This window comes from Ptychodera flava, chromosome 2 (genome assembly GCF_041260155.1).
Source record: "Ptychodera flava strain L36383 chromosome 2, AS_Pfla_20210202, whole genome shotgun sequence".
In the NCBI taxonomy this organism is placed as follows: Eukaryota; Metazoa; Hemichordata; class Enteropneusta; family Ptychoderidae; genus Ptychodera; species Ptychodera flava.
Window position 1 is genome coordinate 40,451,420 of NC_091929.1, and position 10,702 is coordinate 40,462,121.

General features: G+C 38.5%; 1 protein-coding gene across 1 annotated transcript; it reads left to right on the forward strand.

The window, feature by feature from the left end:
• Positions 1 to 2,297: 2,297 nt before the first annotated feature.
• On the forward strand, positions 2,298 to 7,148 carry LOC139150247 (adenosine receptor A1-like). Its single transcript, XM_070722496.1, has 2 exons — positions 2,298 to 2,628; positions 6,322 to 7,148. The coding sequence occupies exons 1-2, from the start codon at positions 2,298 to 2,300 to the stop codon at positions 7,146 to 7,148; spliced, it is 1,158 nt and encodes a 385-aa protein (XP_070578597.1).
• The last annotated feature ends 3,554 nt before the right edge of the window (positions 7,149 to 10,702 follow it).

A 10,702-nucleotide genomic window follows, 5' to 3' on the forward strand; every position in this document is an offset into this window, starting at 1 on the left:
TACACGTCAGGCTTGTCATATGTTGCTCTTTCATACGCCTTGTTTGACGCAAATATATGAAATCATGTCATAAAATTGTCGATATTCAGTCGAGTTCTTTCATCTCCTTTACGCGAATTAAATTGATTTCGAAGACGTACAAATCTTGGTGCTAAGCACACCATGGCGTTGAAGCCATTAAATTGCTACCTGGCTACCCGCCTTGTAAAATTTCCCATTGTTGTTTGTTTTTTGTATGTTTCTTTATTTTTTGTTTGTTTGTCTGTCTGTTTGTTCGTCTGTCTGCCTGTTTTATTACAATTGCAAGCTTTTTAAAAGTTCAACCGAATAAGTTGATGCCATTAGCCCAGCTTCTTCCACAGTGGGAGTGCCATGGAAATATGTAGTACAAACACCATGAAATAACGGTTCAAGCGAAGATATTTGCATATTTGGATAAAGTGACCGATTATTCTTCACGAATAAGTGGCAAAGGTTTGAAGAGTGAATGATTGAGGCGTCAGTAGTTGTATGGGTTTTTTTATCGATAATGATTGACAGATAATCGTTTACAATGCCTTTGCACCTGGTTATGCCCACATTTCACCTTTTGTCTTTGCATCCACCTCTTTAACGTGACCAGTTCATAGGCCATCGACCGTATCCGACTGGCGCCAAACTGAATATCAACCATTTTGGTGATCAAAGTTACGTCGTATTATGTTATTGTAAGAATGATAACATGTGATTATATAGAGGAGATTTTCACCGTCTCCAGGGTCCTTCTCAACTCTAGCCCCTGTGTACACTTTACGAACCTTATTACCTATGATTACCTCAAAGCTTGTTTGGTTGGTTGTTTGTTCATCTGTTTTCCAATTAATGTCAATACATCATCGCGACACGCCGTACACCAAGATGAGAAGTCAATAACTTTATCGACAGTCGACAGCAACGGTTCTATTGTGTTACTACATATGAGATTGTTGCTTGGCAACGCACGTGACCATGGTAACCGGTGTTTAATTAGCTTGGAGTATGGTTAGATTACCAAGCCGTACTTTCCTGTTGAAATTGACATTTCTGTATCGTTAGGCACCATAATCATTGCTTATGCTTCGATGTCTTATGCATGCAATGAATTCTAGAAACATATTTTTGCAATTATACCCTTTTAGCGCAAAAGTCATGACTTGTCGCCTTTACAAAATATGCCTAAGTCAATTTTTCAGAATTTTTGCCAAAATTTTGATAAAAAACTGCAGCTAATGAAATGTGATGTCCATTTTGTCCAAAATTATCAAAAAAATTACAGAAAAATTCATCAAGATTGGTAAAATGTTGCAGCACTCAAAAAGTTAATAGTACTTCATTTCTCAGCACTGTACAGCTGTACTAGAACACAAGTTACTGAACTCGTTTTCACTTTACCGACTCGCTTGAACCAGGGTCACTCCCACGCATTTATGAGTGTGGCGATATTATTGTTAGCATCTACGAGTTATAAATTCCATTATCAAAGATCAAACACGAAGTACATGTAATATGAAGAGGCATTTAATTTCTCAGAGAAACAGACCACATAGATTTAGATGTAGAAACATTGTAATGTTTATCTTTTCCCTTAACAGTCCACCTCTTGACTCTGTTTATATTAAATTTGTTATTAGCAAGTGCAGGGAAATGACATACACAAAATCCTACATGAATTATTTTACTGATTTGCTGTACAGGAAATACAGTCATTAGTCACACATTTTGTGCAACTACACAATGAGACAGTTACCCAACAATACTTGGACGTGTAAAGAAAAAAATAGAACCAAAACAAATCGGTCCCACATAGCCGTCACAGTCCTAACACAGGTGGCGCTATAAGAGGCAAATGCCAGGCCGTTCCCCTCTTTCTGCACTGTTAAGGTAGAATGCGCCTTAGGGTCACTTCCTTGACATATGGATGACAACAATATCTTTCTCGTTCACTTCTGTTGTAGACTCTTCTCTAAGTCAGTTAAGTACGCCCTTCGAAATTGAAAGACTTGAAATTAAAGACTCTAGTATATCGAGGTGCATGTCATCTTGAAGCTGACGGTGATTGTTTCAAAGTAGTTAATATAGTTCCTTGATTGTTTTATTTAATAAATCAACTGGCTTGAAGAGATCTCTCTCCATTCCGATGTTGATATGGAGAAGCCGACCTTATGAGATCAGCAAATCAATATGAGGGCAATGATTAAACTACAGATATGGATTGGACGCAGCTACACACTGAAGCAGGTTTTATGGTAACACATTTTTCAATAAGAAAATGACGGAAAATGGAAGACCATTTCGACTCATCGCTGGTCGGCAGAGAAAACTCAACGCTGGAGAAAGTTGCTAGCGTCATCTATATCGTCTTGGCTGTTTTTATCGTTCCGGTTAATTTTATAGTTATAGGAACCGTGGTTTCGTTGAAATCGTTGCGTGTTCCGACTAACTGGTTCGTCTGTAGTCTGTCGGTGGCAGATCTGCTCATCGGAGCAGTAGTTATACCATTCGATATAATTTGTATCATTGATCCAGCCATCACATCATCAAAAGGGTTTTGCATCATCGGCCTGTCTTTATCACACGCAATGGGTATCGCATCCATCGTAAACCTAATAGGTAAGTTACAACGTGAATCTTTCCTTCGGTGAATCTGTTATCCACCATGTAAGTCTGGCGTCTATCGAAGGTCTGGCATTCCTAGTAGCTGTGAGTAACATCTCGGGACAGTTTCTGTGTATGGAAAATGGTGACTCGCCATTATCCAGTGCATCTTTATGCATTATTAATTGTCTTGAAACGCCATTATACACAGTGATCTACTTCATATGAGACGACACAGAAACACAAAGGGCACAATTTTCAGTGGCGACTTTGATTTTTTTTCACTTAAAGTCATTGTTGTAAAAAGTCACTGGTTTGCGACCAGTTGATGTCAACATATCGAAGAGCTGACAAAAATTTATTTTATTTCTTCTCGTTATCAACCAAAACAGCTTTCAGCAGCAACGACAACTAAACATCTGGTAGGGACCTAGATTTCCTTACATCTGCTGCCATGCCTAGCACTGATAACATACTGGCCATTTCTGAGTATTACAGTCATACGTATTTTATCCATCTTCAGCTGTTTGTTGCTCTACTTGAGCTCAATGAACCTCACCAATCCCAGCAAAGAAATTCCTCTTTTCACGTCAAAACAGCATGATGGTGATCTATATCACTTTAAGTAAACATAGCGCCAAAGTCGCCGTAGCACGCTGACTGTATTCAGGAGTATTAATTTGGTGGGAGTTTAGTACAAAGTCATGTAAAATTTGCAATGCAAGCACATTACAGGGACAAAGTCGCTCATTTTTGACATTATTTTGTGATATTACTGAAGGCTCCCTTAAGTGGTGTGGACGTTTGATGTGTAATATAGATTTAATTTTCAAAAAGTTGCTCATCTGTAATTAATTGTTCTCATACGTGGGCTGTAATTAAAAGAGTAGACAGAGAAATGACAAATGATACAATATTCACATCATCTTTACAATTCTACATATTTAATGGGAGTACACATAGGGTGCTGCAATTTTGATGCAACTAGACCAATTGTTTTAAGAAAAAATGGTTTTACCCCCCCCCCCCCCAAAAAAAAATCTGCATTGAGCTGAAGCGCAAAATATGTGTGTATAATGAGTAAATTGTGGCAGTGTTGTTATAGTTGACAAAACGCGAGAGAAAACATTTCTAGGAATATGAATGGCAAACTTTATAGCAATCACGCATGCTGTCCTTGGGAAGAGATTTTATACTGAAAAAAGCAAAAACTAATAAAATGCTAGTTTTACTATAGGATCATTCACTCTAAAATTCAAAGCATTTAAACAAAGGTTTATGGAAGAGATATTTCACAAAAAATTACAAAAATGGCTGTAGAAATATGATCTTATATTGTTATACTAGACAAACTGCCAGAGTATAGCGTCTGTTACGTCCGATATTGGAACTATTATTTACTTCAAATTAAAAGTGAATTCACACAGCATGGCAAATTGAAAAGCATTTATGAATGTTTTATATGTGACTTCATTACCCATGATGCATTGGAATACGTAGGTGGCAGTATATACAATTATAATCTTGATTACCCAGAATGCATTGCAATGCGCCATGACATCCTATGCCTTTCATATTCAGTCATAGTGGTCTCTAGTTTCCTTGCAAGAATATTTGGTAGCAGATATCCATCTCAAGGTGCATGTGCAGTTTGTTTTTTTATTTGAGGGGAGATGGTTGACTTGTGAAATTAGACAGATAAGGAAAGTATGTGGTTGAATACAAGTTTTATTGTATTATATTAAGACAAAGGTTTGTATAATAAAAGGTAAAATCACAAAACTGATCTGCCTAGCAACAAGTAAAAGGGCAGTCTATAACAACTTCTGAATGACAAACTTGTATCATCGGTAGAAACCTGCATAATAAATTATAACAACAATCTGACTAGTGGTTTCAGAGAAAACGATTTTTGATGAAAAATGAGAAAAATTGCCTGAAAAGACAAATATTTTAATGTCACCACAATTTGAATACACTTGACTACAGTAATCTTTAGGTAGCTGTATACAAAATTTCAAAGAAATTGGACCAGTGGTTTCAGATAAGAAGACAAACAAATGTTGACGGACGACGACGGACAATACATCTATTTGACAAGCGAATTTGGTTGGGCACTTGTGAGAAATTGATGGACGGACGGAGCCCAAATCATAAGTCTGGCAAGAAGCCTAAAATGACCTGCCTAGGAAGAAGTGATGAAAAAATCTCTAACAATTTCTGAATGAAAAACAGTTTGACAGTGTTCAGAAGAAATGCTGGGAAAAATGTTCATTGATGGCGATGTCTATTTAGTAGTGTGCTCCTGTGGAGTTTCCAGTTGGTCGATGGTGTCATTTGTGAAAGTGGCAATTGCCTCAATAGGTAGCAGTGACAGTATGTCGTCATAAACAAAACAGGAAATAAATCATATATTTGCAATCAAAAGAATGAAGGAAACTATATTTTTGTTGCTTCTTTTAAACAGTTCTCGATGATATTAAGCACTGGGTATTGGTTCTTTTTCAAAATGATATTGAAATATTCTTAAACAGGTGCCAAACCCGCCTTGGCCTACACAAGAAACAATAATGTCCATCATCATCACAGTTACAAGTGTTTCGATACCGCGTGTTATGCATACGCACCCATCACCGAGTTCAGAGGCCGATCACCGGGCCTCAATTATTCACTAAACCAGCATCGATGGCCTCCAATACATCTTAGAATTCATACCTACTAGCCTCTTTGCGTCAAAATGACCTGCTGCCATTTTTGGGTGCGATTTCCGACGGGAACCCGTGATTCTGGCATGAACAGTCCACTTATAGATCATTTTCATAACTGGCTGGCGAGGGTTAACGGTTGGGGAATTCCTCAACAGTAGCCTCGCTTTGGCTACAAATTCACAGTGGCCACAGGAGGGCGCTAGACTTATGAAAAGGGTCAGTCTATGTATGGCCACTATTATATGTATTGAAACACCCGTAACTGTGATCATCATGTATACGTCCGCGCTGTCGATCGCGGCTAGACACGCTTTTCGCTCTCGTCTGACAACCTCATAACCAATATTACATTTAACGAAAATAACAACAACAACACGATTTGGTAAATTCATGTTTATTTACACTGAATTAAATATATTCAATTCTCAACCGTGTACTATATGAAGCTATGCATGGAGACTGTTCACAGTCACCCCCCACCCCCCCCCAAATCAAACACCAAGTCACGTGATCTGAAATCCCTAGAAAAATACGGAAAATAATCATTCTAAAATCAATAACTCTCGATGGAATCCTCAAATCAACTTCATTTGAACAAATCCCCATCTTCATGTACCAAGTTAGCCCGTCACAAGCTTTCAATGCCAAATGATAAGCGGTTTGTCAGTTTGAACGGTTTACGGACACCAAACGTCTACATCCATCCATCCACACACACAGACAGACAGACAGCCTACTCTACGGAATTTGACACCACAACTATAGCTCTGCTGACTACGTCAGCGTGCTAAAAATGCAGTGCATGATGCGAATATCATATGCCTGGTTGGACGTATACATGAACTTTCTTCAATCTCACACAAAACCATGACGAAGACAGTGTATAAATGGACGACAGAGAGATGTATATGAAGCATATTATTTACACGAAATTTGGGTTCCATGATGATTGGCTAATCAAGTCTGTTCTAACGATTTTTACTTCTTTTTCCACCACAAGGTTTGACAATAGACCGTTGCGTGGCGATTAAATGGCCTCTAAGATACCAATCAATTGTCACTGGAAAGTTCACGGCCATAATCATCGCCATCCAGTGGATCTTTGCCGTTCTCTACGGTTTTGCGCCAGCAATGGGCTGGAACAACATCGATGACGAAACTGAATTGATTCGTTGCGAACCGGTTCTCATCACAACGGTCGAATACAGCATGGTTGTAATATTCGTGGTGATTGTTCCGACCTTGACCTTCGTCTCCGTGATATTCTACATCACTCTGGCCGCTGCTAACCGACAAATGAAGAGAATAGAAGCAACAACGGTCTCCGCTGACCAGATTGAACCGAACATTAATCGCAACCAGCGTAAAAACTTTCGAATAACTAAAACTTTATTCGCGTTGGTCATAATCACCTACATATTTTGGCTGCCCTTTGCTATCGTCTGTGAGGTACGCAAAATAGCATTTCACTGGGATAACTTGGATGAAGATGGCATTATCCACACATATCACCTCCATCTACTTCTTAGTATTTTTGCATACCTGTCAGCACTGATTAATCCTATTGTGTACTCGTATGGAAACAGAGACCTAAAACGCGCCATCAAGAGAAAATTGTGGAAATTATACTGTTGTAAAAGGCAGAACTCTACTCAGGTAGCCTCTGTTCAAATGGACGGACTGCCTATGAACACTGCGGACAGCCCAACTTGTATCGAAGTCAGCATAGCCACGACGCTGTCTGGTGTTGCATCAGACACTAAAGAGACACTTGATAAAGAGGTACAGAGTTGCAACCCTGAAAATGAAGTGGAACAGACTTTGTAGCCTTGATTCGTACAAGTTTGTGGATTCAGAAGTGTTTCCTGGTTGCATAGCTGAATACTATGGTTGTTTTGGCAAAGTGCTTCTTTGTAAGCTTTATATCATGAGCTTGTTCAGATACGAAATTCGAAGACAAATATGCTCAAATTTGAAGCTTTTGCTGTCGTTAAGGTAGTATGCGGTTCGAAAGTGAAAGACTTAAAGTTTTTCTCAAACTTTGCTCACAGACTCTTTCAACCAATTTCTTTCAAAATCAAGAATAAAAATCGGGGGTCACCGTGCAAATTTTGGTACTAGAGATACAAATTAACCAAGATTTACCGATAGTTAAAATTCAAAATGGTAACCATCTCTGTGTTAACTCTATGGAGAAAAGTAAAATTTTGGATTTTCGAAAATCTGAGGAGGTAAAAATTTTCTTACACCAAGAGCTTTAAAATGAGCTCCCACACGTGGTAGATCAGAAAAGAATTGTAAAAAAGTTTGAGAGTCTGACCCTCTGTCCCCGAGGCGCTTTCTACCTTAATGTGGTATTTAAAGATCCATGACTACAATGACACAGTCTTATGATTCAGACGCACATGAATCCACGCGACGAAATGTCTCTTGTCAGACATGAATGAGAGGGAATACTTCGAACCTTGACAGCCCATCATCGGCAGTTACATTCAAACACTAATGCCACTACATTGTAAACATCGACACCCGCCAGTACGTCTCAGTGACAAGAGTTGCTGGCGCAGGATCTATTGAATGCCCTGCACACTTCAGCCCTATTAAATAATAATATAACGTCAGAGAGGATAGACAATATATTTATATCTCCTTGTGGCAATTTCCTTCAGAAAGTCGACACACGCTTGCTAGTTTAGGTCAAACATAGACATCCGAGCAATTTTCAATACGTAGTTACTGTAACCAGTGTCTTGTTGACAGGCTAAAGCTGCTTCGTTCATCGTCGTCAAGTATACTTTAAGTTCTGACACTTTGATTCGTATGTAACTTCGACAGTTTTCACGACTACCAACAACACGAACTATAATTTGCCGCGTTCGTTACCGAAACGTTTAAGAGATGACAGTTATGAAAAGAGAAAGCTCGTTTTTCTAGTATACATATTATTTTTTCATGATGTATGGGTTTATGGACGGATGATTGAACGGGTGGGTGGATGAAATGGTTGATATGGAGGGATGGTTAAGAACTCCGTGAATGTTATGCATGGAAGTTAATAATTAACAAACGATACAACATGTGTCACTGCACTTTGTGGTAGGCGATTGCATCGCCCCGTTGATGTGCCTAGAAACATTTGAGGGCAGTAATGATGACAAGTCATTTCACAGTAAAATGCTGCTAAATATGTCCTAATGACGGATATTATGGTCATGATTATTTACAGTCATTTCTATTGCAAAACCTAGAAACGTTTTTATGGGTTAGGTACAACACTTGTTTGAAGCACAGGAGGTTATATTGTATTAACAAAACAGGATACAGCAAAATAATTTAATAAAAATGTCGAACGATTGTATCACTGTCGTTTCGTTTCGTTTTTGTTAGTTGAAATTATTTGTTACTTGGCGTAAATACAAGCCAGGGCTTGTAGAACAACGAAACTTCCTGCGTGCACATTCGTATCGAAGGCGATTGGGTTTGAAAATCTGTGGCATATTGAAAGAAACGTAAGCCGACTTGAACTTAATTGTAACTTACGACCATCCAGTATATAGTTGAGTACATGAAAGGCAGCTTCCCAAGGTAAACTGCAAGAATGCGATTCGACGTCTGTCATCATAGTCTGACAATTTCTGAAGTGACAGCTTATCACTGTTTGCTATTCAAATCTAGCTAATCTGGCTAATACCAACAAGACAATAGTTGCAAATGACAATGACATCGTTTTATTCTTTGAGAGTTGACATGACAGTGATTGCTAAACAAACAGATTCAACATCTAATGACAAGTTCCACTCAGCAAATGCATGGACCTCCAAGCCGTTGCATTTCATGGTTGCATTTTTCCGTTTCAATGTTTAACAGGCACTTCACAGATTATTGATGCATGTTTCATGTTTTTGAGAAGTGGGTAACTGCAAATGGATATCTCCTCACGTGACCAGAAGCGTGGCATCTGGAGAGGCAAACGATGCAGACATGCACAGCCACGCAGTTAAACAGAAATATTACACGTACTGAAGACGTGTTTCAAAATTTTGTTCCATACTTAAGTACTGTATGCTTCTGGCCTTGCCGTTTTTCGCAGAGTGTGAGATCCAAATTTACAATGCCTTTTTGCGCTTACTGCTGTCATAGTTATTCGTACCTCTTTCGTTTCATGTTGACAGAGTTTTGTGAATTATCTGTATCATTGACTTTGCTCATTTTGTTTTTTTTAATATTCTGGCCTTGCTTTGATATATTAACCTTTCTCTTGACTAAATGTTTTACATAGGGAACACTTACTGAGCAATACTGGTGGCAAACGCTGTACATTGGACTTTCTCTCATTTACAAGTATGTCATCATTTGTCAAAGAAAAGCGATCGGATGGAAATGCAAAAAACAAACAAACAAACAAACAAACAAACAAACATACAAACAAAAAAACAAACAAATGTGATAGACAAGTGACACATTTGGACGAACGTTTTCACATATACCTGGAACCAAAAAGTATGATATTGTAAGCATATAGAAAGCAATGAAAATGGGGAAATTAAAACCCTGCTTTGGAATGTCAGCGTTAGAGTTTACTGTTACTGTGTTTTTACGGTTTTTCTGTAGAAATCTCCTTCAAATAAAACCTTAGTGAGCAAATATGAGGATTAAAAACATAACCTTTTCGTAGACACTGTAGGTCATATTGCATTTATATTTGAGGTGTAGCTCCTGTGTGTTTCATTCAAATTCTCTTAATTCTGAGGCAATTATGCAATAAGCACCCTCAGCGATGGTATAGCTATTATATCATACCAGTATATTGATTGCGCAAATGCAGCGATCTGATTGGTCGAGACGTGAAAAGAACCGTGGTATATTCGCGATATACCACGGTTGGCACACGCGCATTCTCGACAAGAGCAAACATCCTTTTTGACGTTCTACACCAGAATTTCAATATGCTATTATAATGTCACGGCAATAAATCACACCCAGCGACGGTATACCACTCAGTTTTGACCAGTTCACTTCATATATATGCATTCGCTATCGCTGGTCCATATATGTCATGAACTGGTCAAAATCTCGTGGTATACCGTCGCTGAGTGTGCGTTATTGCTTTAATAATAATACTTTATGCTATGCAGATCTTCTTTGCATTATTTAAAATATGTGCCAATCGCAGAGAGTAGCACAATGATATAGCTGATATAATTATACAGAGTACATATTTTTATACATTATTGTCCAATATATCATATTAGTATTCTGATGGCGCAAATACAGTGATCCGATTGGTCGAGACGCGAAAAGAACCGTAGTATATTGGCGATACACCACGGGTGGCATACGCGCGAGCTCTAAGCTTCAGCAAAAAAGCGTTTTTGACGTTC

Bases quoted from the DNA above. Each gene is read 5' to 3' on its own strand.
- LOC139150247 (XM_070722496.1), top strand. From the start codon at position 2,298: ATGGAAGACCATTTCGACTCATCGCTGGTCGGCAGAGAAAACTCAACG. The intron at 2,629-6,321 runs GTAAGTTACAAC...TTCCACCACAAG, and splicing joins ATCCATCGTAAACCTAATAG to GTTTGACAATAGACCGTTGC.